The 19,052-nt window shown below is 44.9% G+C and overlaps 1 protein-coding gene across 1 annotated transcript in view; it reads left to right on the top strand.

The window, feature by feature from the left end:
- LOC147902340 (alpha/beta-Hydrolases superfamily protein) overlaps positions 1 to 19,052 on the top strand; it is a 65,686-nt gene that overhangs the window by 23,938 nt on the left and 22,696 nt on the right. Inside the window, exon 3 of the mRNA XM_087373448.1 lies at positions 3,528 to 3,633. Within this exon, the coding sequence (XP_087229574.1) occupies positions 3,528 to 3,633 (106 nt within the window). The remainder of the gene's footprint in view (positions 1 to 3,527; positions 3,634 to 19,052) is intronic.

Raw genomic sequence — 19,052 nt, 5'->3', positions numbered from 1 at the left:
CTCCTCTGATACTCTCAGGAAGTGGTTGCGATAAAACTGGGTCTTGGTGGGGAGTTCTTGGTCCCCCCCCCCCCCCCCCCCAGTCCGGGATGTGTGAAGCTAAGAGAGATCTAACCGTATGATACGGTTGATCTCATCTCACGGGAGGAGGTGCATCCATGCTGTACTAAAAGGGGGGAAGCTTGTCCCATGTAGATATGCGTGCATACCATGTGTCTGCCCTGCTCTCTGCGAGTCGTTTGGATTAATGCCTTCGGAAGCCTGATGGGTCTATGAGGTTGTGAGAAACCTGATACAACCCAGCTACGCGCGTGCGAGATAGATAGATAGATAGATAGATAGATAGATAGATAGATAGAGAGAGAGAGAGAGAGAGAGAGAGAGAGAGAGAGAGAGAGAGAGAGTATTAAAGTCTTCGGAAGACCGATGGGTCTATGACACTGTGAAAACCCTGATACTAACGAGCTGTGGTAGCGGAGCTACTAAATGAGCATCCACACCAATACAAAATGCAAAAATGTAGAATGGTAGTACTAAGTCCTAAGTACAACATAGTTATGCCAATGGTCGACTATATATCAATCTTAGCATCATCATCAACATCAACATCATCATCATCGTCATCATCATCATCATCATCATCATCATCATCAACACATCCGGGTGGACGAGGCAATGGGGGCATGAAATCGGCAATAGAGTGCTATCGGCCACTCAAAGATATAGTTCTGGCACGTCTCCTGGTCGTAGCTCTATGTCTAACCAGGGCTAGTGTGACCCCCGTCGATTGAGCTCTGACTCTAAACAGGGAGGGGATGTCCTTAAGTGTGATCTGTGTGCTGTTTGAGCTGTCGGGTCACAGGCTCCAGGTCACGGTCATGTCGAGGCCTCATCTCGTGGGGGTCCATGTGATCTGGCTGAAAGAACTCCGTGATAGAGCTCTGAGAGGGATTGGCCAAGGAAAAAGTCTACTCCTGTCTCCGTGCTCGGAGTATCCTCTCGCAGTGTCTGAGTACCTTACGAAAGAATCCTGCCAAACACCGTTGGTCTGGTTAGGAGAGGAATTGGGCCAAAATCCCATATCTATCTCTGAAGAGGCAGTAGAAGCGCCCTCGAATCTCATAGTGAACAGGACACCGGAAGATGAAGTGCTTCTCTGTCTCAACCTCCTGCATGTCACACAATGTGCATATGTGCCTCTCCCTAAGTAGTTGCTCTACTCTGCCGCTCTCGATACGAAGTGTGTGTGAAGAGACCTGGAACTGCCCAAGAGAGATCCTTAGTGAGTGGGGTAGGTAAATTTGCGTGTATCTTGGTGGGTCAATGAAACCCTCTATTGTGATATGTAAGCAGTGATCTTTGTAGAAGCTAAGCTTCACTAGGAGTTCACTCGGTCCCAACCAGGCCCGAAATGTGTGTAGCTGTAATAGATCCTCACGGATAACCTGGTTGACCTCGTGTGATAGGAGGGAAGAAAACGAAGCATCCATGTTGTACTGGAAGGGAGGTAGTCTATCCATGTGGAGCCCTAGTCACTCAAACCATCTCTCTGTGCGTGCATACCAGCACCTCTAGTCCCCACCTGCTACAAGTGCCATAGGAGAGGAAAGAGCTAGCCATGGTAGCCTGCTACGCCTAGAGGTGTAATCCCAATACACCCTGTCTCGGTACAGATATGTGATGACCTGAAATGCAGCATCTAGCTGTAAAGGGGGTGACCCAAACTCAGCCTGAATGATCTGGTGAGGAATGGATGGCTTACCAACATGAGAACGTGTAGCCGCTCCATACAGGCCCACTCTGTATCTGACAAGTTTGGTCCCCAACATGGGCTGCTGTACGTCTCGGCTTGGCGGATCAAGTAGTCAAAAAGCAACCCCTTGGTCCGTGGATCTTGAAAGTGCAAGCGGAAGCACTGCCTCTCTAGTCTGGCCAATGAAGCATATCCTCTGCTCAAGTGTGCCTGCATTGCGGGTCTCATAGTGAAGATGGGTCCGGAAAAGACAACCCCAAGATAGGTGTATGATGAAACTATCTCAACAGGTGCCTATCAAATGTGAATTGCTCTCGGCGCATGACGGCTCGAGATGTATCAAAGATCATGACCTTGGTTTTACCCAGGTTGACCTTCAAATCATGAGACTCACAAAAGGATTGTAGTGCGTCAAGGTGTCTCTGGAGCCCCTCTGCTGAGGAAGACAAGAGAGCCACATCATCTGTGTAAAGCAATATCCGGATTAGCGTGCCCGCAAGAGAGCAATCTACCCCCGTGTCTGCATCACTATCTCAAGCTCGTTAATGTAGAGGCTAAACAAGATAGGTGATAATGGACACCCTTGTTTGACCCTGATAGTGCTCGTGATCTCGTCTGTCCACCCAGATCCTGCCCAGATTCTGCTTGAAACTCTCTTGTAAAGTGCCATGACAGCCCAAATGATCTCTTGGTCATAACCCAAGTCTTGTAGGCGCCGTATGAGGTGGGCTCTCGGAACCGTGTCAAATGCCTTGCGCAAATCCACAAAGCAACAATAAACCCTCTGCTTCCGTGCCCTCACCTCCTCGATGATTCATGTGAGCGTGAGAATGTGGTCCATGGTTCCATGATCACGCCGAAATCCGGCTTGTCTTGCTGCTCTAAGTTCTCGCCACTCCGCAAATCTGCTGACTTCGGAATCAAGTATTGATGCATAAACCTTGGACATGACATGTCCAATCATAATGGTCCTGTAGTTCTCCGGGCTCATGGGATCCCCTGCCTTGTGGATGGGTGAGATAGTGTTAATGGTCTTGGTGCGTGGAAACCCCAAACAAACAGCTTCATTAAAGAGCTTTGCTAAGATTGAGGCTACAAGTTAGTTTGTTTATTTTTGCATAGTCACCTTCTTCCTTTCTTGTTATCTTTCTCTTTTGTTTATTTGACGTATTTTAGTAAGCGCTGGGTTTGCCCAAGAGACTCTGTGGGTCTTTAGAAACCCAGTATAGTTGCTTATGCTTGGGCACTGATGACAACATAAGTGTTGCTTTGCTTGCTAAGTATGTCTACCTTTTGTTTTTCGATTTCTTTTTGTTACCTCATTTTTCTTCTTTTTTTCTCTTTTATTTTCTTTGTAGCATAGAACAACAAAAAATCTAAATTTGTACGATTGGATCTATTCTAGTCTTACAAAGGTATATCCTCTTTGGTTAGTAATTGCCAATTATTGAATTTCATTTTATTGATAAGTGTCCACCAAAATCGTTCATCGATGATAGGGTTTAATACACCACGTGTTCATGCCAAATCTCACTTAATGGTTTCACACCCAAAGCAACCCAAAACAGCACTAGCTAGGCAAACTATTTTGGTCATGTTTTTTGGGAGAACAAGATGGCAAATATTTTTGTAAAAGTATCTTAATGCTGGCAAGTTCACTGCTTTAGCGCAACAGTTGTTGCCCCGGCTGATTGTTCTTCATTAGGATGTTATAAGTCTAAAATATATTGATGTCTAGATGTTAATTTTAGGTTTGATTCTTTATTTTGTACAGCTACATAGAGCCCTTGGCACATGCCTTGGAAGCTGAGAAGTGGTCTCTTGTTCAACCTCTCCTTTCATCTTCATATATAGGATTTGGTACTTCAAGTTTGAAGCAGGTACCCATAATGTTTTTGATGCTAAGTTTGAATGAATATAAGCTTTTATACATTCTAGTATTTGTGATGTACTGGCTTGCACACTTGATTGTTCTTTTGTCCTTTTGGGAGTATGTTAACAAACGTGTGATGTTTTTCTTAACAAAATTGCATACGAGATAGTGGCCAAACCAAGTACTCCTCTAAGATATTCTCCTAGAACCAAGGGGGCACGACTGATTGACAAACATCATAATTGGTTGTGCATTTGTTTTATATAGCTTCCTAATAATCAGCAACTAGCAAGTTTTAGGTTTCTTTACCTATAAAACCTTTTGGCTAAGCTCCTAGTTTATGAACTTGTGAAGCATGTCATAAGTAGCTACTAAGAACTATTATAATGCTGGTATGGAAGTTCTTCACTTATACTATAAAAAATATGACCTTAAGTTGTAAGTAACCTTTGTTACGACATACATAGTATGAAATAACAATGCATATGTACTTCTATAAAGGGGAGACTATGTGATCTGGACAATGGTGTTAAGGGTCCATGTATGAGGGAAATCGCTGCAAACCGCTTCATCAAATAGATTTGCCAAGATTGGGGCTAAGGTACTCCCCTGCCCTTCCCCAAAAAATTGAAAAAGAAGAAGAAAAGGACAGAACTTGTATTAATGCTTGAGATAAACCAACCATAAAAATCAGCTATCTCTGTGGCACTGATTGTGGAAGAAAGTACAAGAAAAGTGCTGGCTGTTGTCCAGCCTTTTCTAGAGAACCTAGCTTACTGCGTAGGAAATCTTAGGAATAGGGGCTAACAACCATGGTAGGGGGCTATACAACCAACGGATGCCTAGATCTGTGAATGTGAAGAATACACCTGCAAGCCAATAATTGCTGAAATGCACAAGTCATATGAGAACCCGTTGTCCCTCACTCCCATATGGCATGCAAGGTATAGACGATATCTTGCTAAATGGCAACGAGGGTGGCTGCTGGAGATACTTGCTGCCCTCATCACCAAATTGCAATGGGCAACTTGGATGTTCCAAGCAGTAATGCTCGACGCTGTCTCCCAAACACTATCGGGTCAGGGTACAGGCCCTTGACGGGATGGAGGAATCAAGTCCCGCACCTTGATCTGAAGAGCTGTCCATAAATTCTGTAGGCTGGCGAAACCATCCCAATCGAATAGGCATGACCCCTATGCCAACTAGGTTGCCACGCCCCAAGTGAAGTCCCGTTGCATCCTCTGGGTCTGAACCGTAGTGTAGAGGGCCTCCTACAAGATCTTCTATGCTGCAGGGCAGCTCCATAGATAGTGCAAAATTGTCTCTAGGTTCTTATCTGCATAGCGGTGACACCTCCCATCCACTTGCATCTGCTCCAACCACAAGCCAATGGGCAGTCCCCCGTGGGCCACCATTCAGAAGAATTACGTGATCTTTCGTGGATGGAAGATTGTCTACAGGTTGGACTAGATTCTAGTAACGACCTTTTGGAGCACCTGCTGTTCTACCCGATGCCACTCTCTCAAGGGGATCCAAGCGGCTGCATCTAGATGTAGACATCAACTGATGGCTATATTGTATGAGAAGAAGGGCACATTTGTTATCGTCTTTGAGTGCCTTACCCTAGAAGATCAAAACCACTCACGCGGGTCCCACTTGTAGGCCATCTCCTGGTGGTTCTAGTGATGCCCTATAGGCCATGGTATGTGCCTTGTAGGCATACATATAGGCACTTGTAGTGTTAGTGCCTTTTAGGCCACATAGGACACTTAGTCCTATGTGATACCTAGGACACTTAGTCCTAGGTCTAGGTACTTGTACCTTGTACTCCTTCTTTTCCCATTATCCTAGTTTTGACGTGACGGCAGACTCTATCGACTCTTTTGCACCTTGCTCTCTCTCTATCATCTAACGATCCTACAGTGGTATCAGAGCCACGTTTTGACTTGTTTCTTGCTCCTTGACTGGCACAAGCTCCCTTCAGCCTACCTGCTCCTCCATCCGTATAGTCCTACCTGCTACAGCCGTACGCTCTTCTCTGTGCCAGTGATTCCGTACACCAGACGTCCGTACGACAGAAGTACTACGCCATACACCTTCTATACAGCCATACAGAAGGTATCGTAACTGCTTCAGTAATTCCGTACCTGAGTTTAGTACATCATAATTGCACGTATATCTTTCGTACTATTCCGTACATCGTACATACGATGTGCACCGTACATTGGACATGCTCTGCACAACCGTACACAGCAGTTGTCCGTACAACGTACATGTTATGTACGTCACCGTACAATGCTCCGTAATGCTTTTCGTACCTTCATCGTACATTCCGTACAGTCAACGTACTCTGCATCCATACAATTATACAGCTCACCGTACGTTGTACCTGCGTTATATTTGCTTTGGGATTTGGTACAGCCTTTGACGTGTGAAATCATTTGAAGAGTATTCTCAAAATTTGGGGCTTTTGAGGGCTTTTGCTCTCCTTATCTTCCTTCTGCTGTTTGAAATCTTCTCAAGCCATTTCAACAGCTTGGAAAACCTACATTTTGAGGTTCATACTTTGGGACGGGACATTGAGTAAGATTTTTAGACATTGAGTCTTTTCTGCAAGACATTGAGTCAAATTTGCATACATTGGGTCACATTTGCAAAAATTTCAGCAAAATTTGGGGCTTTTCTGCATTTGCCCTCTTTTTGGCCTATTTGCCCTTATTAAATTTGGGGCTTTTGCCAGATTTGCTGTTTTTGCAGTGAACATTGCCTGCCACAATCACATTTGGGTCAGATCTGCATTTGCCCTTTGATTTGGGTCGGAAATTTGCAGATATTTGATCTCATTTTTGGACAGCCAGCTTTTTGTAGTGATAGCCTTGAGGCTTTTGGGTTTTCAGATCTCTTTCAGGGTATCACATTTGCTATGGTTGGGAACAATCAAGATCTATTTGGCGTTCTTCGTGAAGATGATAAGTTGGATGGCACCAACTATCCGATGTGGTCTTATCTCATGAAACATATTCTTGTTGCAAAGCATTTGTGGAATATTGTTTCTGGGGTTGATCTGAGGCCAGCCAATGCTATAGTGGTTGCCTCTACTGCTGGTCCCTCTGCAGGGGATACTCCTCTTGATGCCTCATCTTCTAGCACTCCTGCTACTACTCTTCCAATTCAGGAACAAACAAGATGGGATGCAAGAGATGCAAATGCACATTCATGTATTGCTTTATCATGCAAGAGAATCATTATTCCACACATCCGGTCTTGCAGGACAGCAAATGATGCTTGGGATAAATTGGCTTCTCTCTATTAGATTCGCAATGAGGCATGTGTTGCATATTTGAGAAGGCAATTACAGGAAGTCAGCATGAATGAAGGTGACTCTATAGATGCATACCTGACAAAGGTCAAGGACCTCATGGAACAACTTGCCAACATTGATGAGGTGGTGCCAAATTCATAGCTTGCCAGTACCACATTGAATGGACTGTCAAATACATATCAAGGGTTTGCTACAACCCTTCGATTAGTGGCCATGGGTAATCTAGACCACTATTCTTTTGATCAGCTAGTTACTTTGCTTTTGCAGGAAGAGCAAAGTAGAGCTAATAGGCAAGCCATTATTCCTGATCATGCATTTGCTTCACAGCAGACAGGAAGAGGTAAGGCTTCCAAGCCTATGGGCAAGCCGAAATGTGTGCATAGCAGCTGCAATTTCTCCCATGCATCTAAAAATACAGCAGATAAGTCAAAGAAGAAAAGATGCAACTATGGACATGACATTTCAGAATGCAGGAAGCGCATTGCTTCGGAGAAAAAGAAAGCAGGATTGACAGTTAATGCCTCTCATGCTATTGAATCCCATGAGCCAGAAGATGCATGCTCTTTAGGATGATTGGGCATGGGCTGTCCATTGCTCATTTGATCCCTCTAAAGCTGATGCATTCTTTACTGCTAATGATGTTCAGTCCTAGTACTTTGATAGTGGTGCTTCCAAGCATGTCACATCTTGCAGACAGTTGTTTCACTCTTTAGCTGATGTACCTCGAGGGGGGACTGTCACATGTGCTAATAATGCTTCATATGCTGTAAAAGGAATTGGAGATGTGCAGCTCACATCTATTTCAAGTCATCTTGTCACTTTGACAAATGTTCTCTTTGTGCCTAGAATTGAAGTCAACTTGATCTCAATGTCAGCAATTGCTACTTCAGGCTTCAGAGTGATTTTTGATGGCTACAGATGCCTAGTTTATGATCTTCGTGATGACAATGCCATAGTTCTCACTGGCACTTTGCAAAAGGGGCTCTATCACCTTGATCATCACTCAGCTGCACTTTCTATTGAAGCATTTGCTATTTTAGATTCACAGCTTGCTGAAACTCATCTTTGGCATGAGAGAATGGGTCATCTCAATTATAGAGCTCTTGCAAAGCTACATTCACAGCAGATGGCAAATGATGTACCTCAAACTCACACAGTTTCCAAACATGTGTGTGAGGGTTGTCTTTTGGGTAAGATGCATCGGTTTCCTTTTCAAAAGAATTGTCCAAAACTCTCACAAAGGAAATTGCAGCTAGTACACAGTGATGTCTGTGGCCCAATGAGGACAAATGCCATTGGGGGGTACAAATATTTTATGACTCTCATTGATGATTTCACAATATATTGTTGGATATATCCTTGAAAAGCCAAATCTGAAGTTTTCTTATGCTTTCAGAGGTGGCTGAATATGGTTGAGAATGAATTAGGATGCAAGCTTGTCACCCTCAACACAGATAGGGGGGGAGAGTATATGTCTAAGGAGTTTGATGCATTTCTGTCTTCATGGGGCATTATTTACTCATGCACTACTCCTTACACTCCTCAGCAGAATCCTGTTTGTGAAAGGAAAAGTAGGTCCACAATGGAGATGGCCAGATGCATGCTTAAGGCCAACTCTTTGCCCAATAAATTTTGGCTTGATGCAGTGATGTGGGCCAACTATGTGCTGAATAGATCACCTACACGGGCATTGAAGACTGTTACACCTTATGAAGCGTGGAAAGGCAGGAAGCCTTCACTTTCACACATGAGAGTTTTTGGGTCTCTTGCATATGTTCACATACCATCTCAGCTGAGACATAAGCTTGATGATAAGGCAATCAAATGCATATTTATTGGTTACAGCTAGGAGAGCAGAGGGTATCGGTTATATCAACCAAATACTGGGAATATTATTATAGAGATGTAATCTTTGCTGAACATTCAGCTTCTCCTCTTGTGGACTGCAAAGCTAAGCCAGATGTTGACATGTTTGATGCCTTTGAATCTTGGTTACCTCTGCCATCCTCAGAAGAGGACTTTGACCAGCAACATGAGCCTCTTGCAGGCCCTCCACCAAGCAATAATCAGCCACTACCCCATGCTGATTTGCAGGTTTCTGTTCCAGCACCAAATGATCCCATTATTAATGATGCAGTCATTGAAGAAAGAGCTGTCAATAGACAGCAAAGGCAAGTTCCCAGATGGCTTCTTGATACATTGAGGGACAGCAAACAAGTTCAGCATTTTGCTGCCCGGACAAGATCAGGGAATAGACAGCATGGTCACTTTCCTGAATTTGCACTCCTTGCTACAGCTTGCAATGAAGAGCCCTTGTGCCATAAAGATGCTTTTGACAGCAAAGAGTGGATGGATGCAATGAGAGCTGAGTTACAATCCATTGCCAAAAATGACACATGGGAATTAGTAGATCTCCCTCCCGCCGGCAAGCATGCCATTGGTACCCGGTGGGTCTACAAATTAAAAAGAAAATCTGATGGCAGCATAGATCGATACAAAGCCCCCATCTTGTTGCAAAAGGGTATGCCCAACAACAAGGCATTGACTTTGAGGAGACATTTGCTGCCACATCCAGGATTACTACCATTAGATGTGTCATTGCCATTGCAGCCCATCATCATTGGCAAGTGCACCAACTTGACATCAAGATTGCTTTTCTTCATGGGGATCTGCAGGAAGAAGTATATGTCACACAGCCTCTTGGCTTTGAGGTTGTTGATTCTGAAAATAAGGTATGCCGGCTTAGAAAAGCCCTTTATGGTTTGAAGCAGGCACCCAGGGCATGGTATGCCAAAATTCATGCACACTTACTATCCCTTGGTTTTCAGAATAGCCCCACAGAACCCACTCTTTATGTCCGCGGGAGTGGATCTGATTTTTTAGTGCTGATTTTATATGTGGATGATGTGCTCATCACGGGCCCAGATACTCAGCAAATTGCAGCTTTCAAGGCTGATTTGCAACAGATTTTTGACATGTCAGACATGGGACAGCTCCATTATTATTTGGGCATTCAGTTTGCTCATGTTGAGGGGGGTATCATGATGTCACAGTCCAAGTATATTAGACAGCTCCTTGATCGTTTTTAGTTCGAAGATTGCAAGCCAATCTCTACTCCAGTAGATCCTGGCTTCAAATTCTCAGCTCATGATGGGAGCCCACCATGCGATATCACTCTTTATCAGCAGGCTGTTGGATGCCTTATTTATTTACGTCACACCAGATCTGACTTGCAGTATGCAGTATCTCAGCTCAGCAGATTCATGCACATGCCCAGTTCACAGCATTGGCAGGCAGTGAAGAGAGTCTTCAGATATCTCAGAGGCACTTAGGATTTAGCCCTCTTCTATGGTAATCAGGGTTCACTTACCATGCATGCTTACACGGATAGTGACTGGGCAGGATGTTCCGACACCAGAGTGTCACATACTGGCAATTGTTTTTTGCTTGGCAATTCATGTATCTCTTGGCTCAGCAAGAAGCAACCAACAGTTGCCACATCTAGCTATGAGGTTGAGTACAGGGCAGCTTTCACCGCTACAGTAGAGTGTGTTTGGCTTCGACAGTTACCTACAGATCTTGGTATTCGCCAGACATCCTCCACTATTGTTTACACTGACAGCCAGAGTGCTTTGGCCATTGCGCGTAACCCAGTGTTTCATGCGCGTACCAAGCATATTGAAGTTCACTATCATTATGTTCGGGAGCAGTTGTCAGCAGGAGACATAGAGTTGTCATATCTTCCCACAGAGGACAACATAGCAGATATGTTTACAAAGGCACTTCCTCGTCCCAAGTTCAAAGTCTTCCGACAGGCTTTACACTTGGTTCCCTTTGTTACACGATCTGACATCCCTTGTACATTCATAGGTGGCTATATCCTTTTGGATGAACATGTGCCACCATGACCAGAAAATACCAGGTATTTTGAGACGTTTCCAGAATACTTCAGCCCATCCCATGGAGGGGGGTTTGTAGGCCATCTCATGGTGGTTCTAGTGATTCCCTATAGGCCATGGTATGTGCCTTATAGGCATAAATATAGGCCCTTGTAGTGTTAGTGCCTTTTAGGCCACATAGGATACTTAGTCCTTTGTGACACCTAGGACACTTAGTCCTAGGTCTTTCTACTTGTAGCTTGTACTCCTTCTTTTCCCATTATCCTAGTTTTGACGTGACGGCAGACTCTATCGACTCTTTTGCACCTTGCTCTCTCTCTATCATCTAACAATCCTACACCACTGTATCTCTCTTACGGGGTGGCCCTCCCACAAAAACCAAAGGCCATCGACTGGTCTTGCCCCAATGTGATTGATATTGGGTTAATGGTCCACCTCCTACCAAGACGACCCATAACCTTGATCCGTTCCCCTCAAGCATATCCAGGACCAGTGTGACCAAAAAACGTCTTTCGGGGCACCGAAACGTGTCTGCGAAACGCGCGAAACATGGCATGTCAGGGTGAAACGTCTGGCTCCAAAAATGACGCGACGGGTTGTTTGTCACGATTTTCTTTGCTAAAATTTCTCGGGTTTTGTTGTGCTGCTCCACGCTTGCCTAGCTCCCTACTCTACCCATGGGAGGGAGGCCAGGGTAAAGGTCCGTACCATGCCATTCTAGAGGGGATCTTCTTGGTATATGGAGGTACCTCTACCAAATTTGTCGAGAGTCGATACCTTCTCCATCTTGTGGTAACATATCAAATTCTTCTAGTGAAGATGTCGATTGAGTAGCAGAAGTTGGGCCTTGAGGCAACCGATGGGACGCTGGCGTCCGTCAAGGGGTGCCGTGCGTCTCGGTCTCCTGGACGAGGCTCGATGCAAGACCAGAGCCACCGTGATTCCCGTGGGACGTATCCTGGGTCTAAACAATGACGGGAGGTCCCCCGGAGTGATCTGTGTGTCCTTTCGAGAGAGAGAGAGAAAGAAAGAAAGAAAGTTTATTAAAGTTTTCGAAAGACCGATGGGTCTATGAGACTGTGAAAAACCTGATACAATGAGCTGTGGTAGTGGAGCTACTAAACGAGCATCCACACCAATGCAAAATGGCAGTACTAAGTCTTAAGTACAACATGAGAGAGAGAGAGAGAGAGAGAGAGAGAGAGAGAGAGAGAGAGAGAGAGAGAGAGAGAGAGAATTTATTAGAGTCTTCGGAAGACCGATGGGTCTATGAGACTGAAAGAAAACTTGATACAAATCATAGTAAGGGTGGAGCTACTGAAATGAGCATCATCACCTATGCTGAATCCTAAGTCTGATCATACATAATCAAATCAAATACATCTGGACGTAACAATGAAAAGAAAAGGACTGGAGTGAAGCGGAATCCTCCGTATGTCATGTCGCCCTAGCTGGTGCATAGCCGGTGATGGGACGTTGGTGCCCATCAAGGGGTGCTGTACGTCTCGGTCTCCTGGACGAGGCTCGACGCAAGACCAGAGCCACCGTGACTCCCGACGTATCTCGGGTCTAAACGATGATGGGAGGTCCCCCAGAGTGATTTGTGTGTCCTCTCGATGTCTCATGTGTCGTGCTGCGGTCGTCGCGTCGGGGTCTCTGTCACGTTTGCGGCTAGAGACTGGACGATCAATGTCACTTGATGAGAAGAACTCTGTGATCTTGCTCTGAGAGGTGTCTGATGATGTGGCCAAGCCCCGTCGCCTGAGTAAGTACCCTTTGTGCCGGACCCCCTCGTGAATGAAGGCCGTGAGGCATCTCTGATCTGGGTAGGCGAGGAATCGGGAAAGGAGCCCGAAGCTGTCTCTAAAGAGGTAGTTGTAGCAACCTCGGATCTCGTAGTACACTGGGCACCTGAAAATAAAATGCTTCTCCGACTCGACCTCCTGACAGTCGCACAATATGCATAAGCGATGCTCCCTAGGAATCCCCTCTGCTCTGCCGCTCTCTATGCGGAGGCGGTGTGATGATACCCGAAACTATCTGATGGAGATCCGTAGTGAGTGAGGCATATGAAGCTCAGTGTATCCCGGTGGTGTGATGTTATGCTCTAGCCGAGATAGCATGACCTCGGAAAGATCGGTGGGCATTTTCTCTTAGATGACCAACTTTTGTAATAGTTAATGTACGTAAATGAAATGGTCAAGAGAAGTAACTGCTAAGGTCCTAGGTGAGGGTGAAATGGCATTGACTAGGTTGCTAAGGCCTAGGTGCACCTAAATGTGCAATAATGCCAAGGGGCAAGTGGTTTTAAATGTGCCCCAAGAGAGGGGTAAAATGGTGCACCAAGTGGAGAGGCTAAAACGATGACATTTGGCAAGGAGAACTATCAGCGTGCATGAGGCTTTAATGTTGTAGCAGGGACAGATTATGCCTGTGCATATGCCTGTGTGCTTTAGTCGGGATCAGATTGCAGGAAATTCCCTAGTATAGGGAAAAGCGTCATTGGGTTTTAGAAAGAAAAATTATTAAAAAAAAAAAACCATTTCCATTTGAACCTATGGAGACAGAAGGGCAGAATTCGAGGGTGAATCCTAGTGAGTCTAGAGTACAGTCAACACAACAGATGTCACATCATGCAACACCTACTTTGATTGGTTAGGATTTCGATATTAGAAGATGCTTTACAGCAGGTTATGAACCAGCAGCTTCAAGTGAATGCAGGTCAAAATGAGATAAGGGAGATGGTACAAGCCTTGTCGGCGGCTAGACCGTCGAGAATTGATAAGGGCAAAGCTCCAGCAGAGCCAGAGCCCAGTATACATTCATTAGAGCGCGCAAGGGTCAAAGTGCGCAGTATCGCTAATTATAGACCGGAGAAGTACGCTGGTCGGATGACCGAGCGCAGCTCTGATGTGATCGAGGTTTGGTTACACAAGTGGGAAGAAGCCTTTGCCATTTGTGAAATTAGATCCGACCTAAAGAAAATCCGCGAGGCCACACACCTGTTTATTGAGGCAGCGGACAGATGGTGGATAAAGCAACAGAAGGATCAAGTTGCTCCAACCACCTGGAAAGGGTTTAAAGCTGAATTCAAGAAACACTTTCTCCCACCTGATGAAGACTCCCGAGCTTGGGATGCTTATAGAGATCTTCGTCAGAGGAGTCTGTCAGTGGCAGAGTACACTGACAAATTCAGGGAATGTGTCATGAAAATAACATACCCTCTCCCTATGTCGGTTCAGTTAAAAGACTATATCTATGGACTGAACGACAAAATCAAAATGGAAGTTCGGGCTAAATATGTGACTACATTAGATGAATCTATTGCAGTAGCCCTGAACTATGAGGATGCCAGGGGTAGATCTGGTGGATTTGTGCAGGCAGGGACTCAGTATGAGTACTCGAAAAAAGGGGGAGTTCAGAGGAAATGGATTTCAAAGACAAGTGTCTCGCAGCCAAGTGGCCAAACCAAGCAGGTGAAGCCGGTTGAGGGACCAGTAAAAACAAGTATCACCGTTGGGGTGAAAAGGAAAATAACTCCAATGGCAGCCCGGGCTTGGTCAAAGTCCTTGTTGACCCCTGAACAAAAAGAGAAAGCTAGAAAAGAAGGATTGTGCTTCGGCTGCCTTCAGCGACATCAGTGGAAGGATTGCCCACTGAATAAAGACCGACGCACGGCTAATATGATAATATCTGAATGCGACGTGGAAATGCAGGAGAGTCCCAATGCGGAACATATGCAGATGCAACTGGCGGGACCTTCTCAGAGGTTAGTACCTTGTTTGTTATGTGTATCTGTTGCTAAGTTAGTGACGAGTGCACCTGATAACCACCTGATAACATCCTATCTAAGCCCGTAGCAACGGGGTATACGGCCTTTAATGATACGGAGTTAATTAAAATGAAAGGGCAAGTGGCCAATCATGATGTCATTGTGTTGTTTGACTCGGCGTCAACTCACAATGTGATTAACTCCAAGCTCAACTCCAAGCTCATGAAGAGGCTGAAATTAAAAACAAGCCCATCTGACTATGCGTATACAGTCAGGATGGCAGATGGAAGTTCAACTGAAGTATGGGACCAAAGGGTTACCCAGTTGGAGCTTCGGATTCAGGACTATGCTGAGAAGCTTGATTTTGAAATCACCAAGCTTGCTCATGCAGATATAGCCCTGGGTATGGCGTGGCATTCTAGAAAGAATCCAGCCATTGATTGGAAAAAGCACGTATATCAATTCAAGATGAATGATGTGCTTTATGTCTTGCGAGGTGAAAAAGATATACCTTAGGGACCGTTGGTTTTCGTGATGGAAATCAGAAAAGCTCAAGTAGAGTTTTTATTCCTTTGCACAGCATCGGTAGAGCCGGTTGATGATTCTTCGGCTAGCACTTGATGTTACGCAAAGTGGTGAGATGGCCAAGCTGGCTAATCTTATAACAGAGGAGTTTTCTGAATGTTTTAGGGATGAACTACCTTATGGGTTACCTCCAGAGCGGAAAGTTCAGCATAAGATTGAACTGATTCCGGGGGCAGAACCTGTAAATAGACCTCCCTATAGAATGAGTTTTGCTGAAGAAGCGGAGGTGCGTAGACAACTGGAAGAATACCTCAAGTTGGGGCAGATTCAACCAAGTTTCTCACCTTTTGCTTCGCCAGTGATATCAAAGAAGAAAAAGGATGATACGTTTCGCCTCTGTATAGATTACAGAGCATTGAATAATATCACTATTAAGCACAGGTATCCGATGGCTCGGATTGATGATTTGCTAGATGCATTACATGGAGCCGTGATTTTCAGCAAGATAGATCTTAAGTGTGGCTACCATCAGAGATCCGGATTAGAGCCGAGGATGTGCATAAAACCGCTTTCAGAAGCAGGTTTGGTCATTATGAGTTTTTGGTAATGCCCTTTGGACTTACCAATGCTCTAGCGACCTTCGTCATGCTTATGAACGATTTACTACGTCCGTATATCGGAAAGTTCGTAGTACATTTTATTGACGATATCCTGATATTCAGTAAAAGTGTTACTAAGCATCGTGAACACTTAAGAATAGTGTTCAGTACTTTGAGGAAAGCCAGTCTTTATGTGAATAAGAAGAAAACTATACTATGTATGGTTAGGCTTGAATATTTAGGGTTCATATTTACTCCACAGGGGGTAGAAATGGATCCGAAGAAAGTGGCTGCGATACTAACTTGGCCAATGCCTCAGAGTCTGACCGCGTTTTTGCGATCATTCTTGGGATTTGTCCAGTTTTATAGAAGGCATATCAAAGGATATTCCGGAATAGTATCGCCATTGACTGATCTGACCTCAGATAAAGTACCTTTTATTTGGGGACAGAATCAACAAGAAAGTTTTAACACCATAAAACAAGCTGTGGTCTTAGGACCGGTGTTAAAAATAGTTGATCCCCAGAAACCGTTGTTCCTAGAAACCGATGCAAGTAGCATTGCGGTAGGAGCAGTCCTCCTTCAAGAGGGAAGGCCAGTAGCCTTTGAAAGCAAGAAGCTTTCTCCCTCTCAAAGGAATTGGCCAACTCATGAATTGGAGTTGTATGCTGTCATCCATGCTTTGAAAACATGGAGGCATTATTTGTATGGTTCAGAGTTTTATGTGGATGTGGATCATGATACTCTGAAACATTTTTGTAAACAGCCTGACTTGAGGGGCCGCCAAGCTAGGTGGACAGAGCTCATGCAGGAGTTTAATCTAACGATTCGGTACCGAAGAGGAAAAGATAATAAGGTAGCTGATGCGTTGTCTCGCATTATGCATAACCTGAGTTTCACGGTATTAGAGAGTGCTCTAATGACCGAGATAAGAGAAACTCAAAAGGTGGACGAGTTTGTCTAGAGCTTGTGGCCTAAAGCTCATGTGTTAAAACCCGGGGAAAATGAAAAGGATGACCTGGCATCCAGAAAAGGCCAAACTTATGCAAGATATACCATAAGGGATGGTATGCTAGTTAGAAATGGCAAGGTTGTAGTACCTAGTCAGAATGATCTCAGGCAAAGAGTCATTCGACAATGCCATGATAGCCTGTGTGCGGGACACCCAGGAGTCGAAAAGACATATGATCTCGTGAAGCGAGATTTCTTTTGGCCAAAGATGAAAAAGCATATTCATGAATATGTGACACGGTGTTTCTCGTGTCAGGTAAGCAAGGCCGAGCGGGTGAAGCCACCCGGACTTTTACAGCCCTTGGAAATACCACTAAGTAAGTGGGAGAGCATTTCCATGGACTTTATAGTAGGACTGCCTACGACACAACAAGGGTATGATTCTATCCTTGTGGTGGTTGATCGTCTAACCAAGATGGCTCACTTCATTCCGACTAGAGAGTCTGTTAGTGCCCCGCAAGTAGCGGATTTGTTCATTAGACATATATTTCGTCTGCATGGATTGCCTAGATCCATAGTGTCAGAGAGAGATGTCAGATTTACCGGTCATTTTGGATAGCGGTATTTGAGACACTAAGGACTGAGTTAGGAATGAGTAGTGGGGATCATCCTGAGACGGATGGTCAGACGGAGAGAGTCAACCAGACTTTAGAGGATATGCTGAGAGCATATGTGTCATTGAGGCAACATACGTGGGACAAGTGGTTGCCATTGTTGGAGTTTGCCTACAATGATAGAAAACATTCATCTACCGGGTTCAGTCCGTTTGAGCTGAACTATGGTTATAGACTAGCAAATCCAACTATAGTTGGAGTACCTCAGATTGTGCCTAGTGCCGCGAACTTTGTAGTTCAGATGCGGGAGATGCTAGCACTTGCGAGAGTTAATATCCGTCAGGTTATGGATAGAGCCAAGTTTTATGTGGATGAAAATCGGTCTATAAGAGTATTTAAGGAAGGAGAAAAAGTTTTTCTCAAAGTTCCTTCGCACTTGAAGTCGTTGACTTCAGGAGAGTGTGCTAAGTTATCACCTCGATACTGTGGGCCGTGGTTAATTCTAAAGAGAATAGGCAGTGTAGCCTATAAATTAGAATTGCCACAGGGGTGTAAGGTGCACCCGGTTTTTCATGTTTCGCGCTTAAAGAAATTTTTGCATACAGGTGACTCACTAATCGAAGGTGTGGTTTTGTTTCAGGAGATAGAGGATATTGCAAGGCGCAAGCCAACAAGGATCCTGGACCGAGGAACAATGCAAATACGAAATCGGAAGATACCCACGGTGTTGGTTGCATGGCATGGTCAGCCTCTATCGGAAGCTACCTGGGAATCCGTATACCAGTTACGGAGAGCGTTCCCAGATTTCATCATCGAGGATGCTGATGCTTGAAGAGGGAAGGAATGTTATGCTCTAGCCGAGATAGCATGACCTCGGAAAGATCGGTGGGCATTTTCTCTTAGATGACCAACTTTTGTAATAGTTAATGTACGTAAATGAAATGGTCAAGAGAAGTAACTGCCAAGGTCCTAGGTGAGGGTGAAATGGCATTGACTAGGTAGTTCTGAGTGCTAAGGCCTAGGTGCACCTAAATGTGCAATAATGCCAAGGGGCAAGTGGTTTTAAATGTGCCCCAAGAGAGGGGTAAAAAGGTGCACCAAGTGGAGAGGCTAAAACGATGACATTTGGCAAGGAGAACTATCTAGGGAATTGAGGGTCTCGTGGATAAGCATGAAAAAACAAAGGAACGAATTGAATTCGAAAATCTGTGATCCACGAGAGTAGGCTGGGTGGAATAATTGAGTGCCATCGCCCGTGATCTGTTCAACGTAGGAATAGAGGTTCGTGATCAAGAGATAGTGTCTTTGATATGTGATGAATCCCTCCTTCGAAATACGAAGATAGTAATCTTTGTAGAAACTCATCTTCACTGGAAGTCTTCTCGGCTCCAACTAGGTCCTAAAGGTGTGTAGCTGTAGGAGATCCTCACGAATGACCTGGTTGGTGTGTGGCCCGATCGGGATGGTGGGTCGGAGTACCGAAGGGGCATCTAAACATCATCCGCATAAAGAAGAATCCTTATGATGATCCCGGCAAGTGATCAACCGGTCCCTCCGAACGCCCCGGTGAAAGTCTCAAGCTCATCGATGTGGAGGCCAAACAGGGTCGGTGATAAGGGACAACCCTGTTTGACTCCTATGGTACTCAAGATCTCATCTGTCCAACCTGCGCCTGTCCGAACTCGGCCTGAGACTCTCTCATACAGTGCCATGACTGCCCAGATGATCTCCTGATCAAATCCCA

This window comes from Dipteris shenzhenensis, chromosome 4 (assembly GCF_047967505.1).
Source record: "Dipteris shenzhenensis isolate YYH24624 ecotype China chromosome 4, Dip_SZ_1.0, whole genome shotgun sequence".
NCBI classification, from domain to species: Eukaryota; Viridiplantae; Streptophyta; class Polypodiopsida; order Gleicheniales; family Dipteridaceae; genus Dipteris; species Dipteris shenzhenensis.
This window is presented reverse-complemented; position numbering and strand designations above follow the sequence as displayed.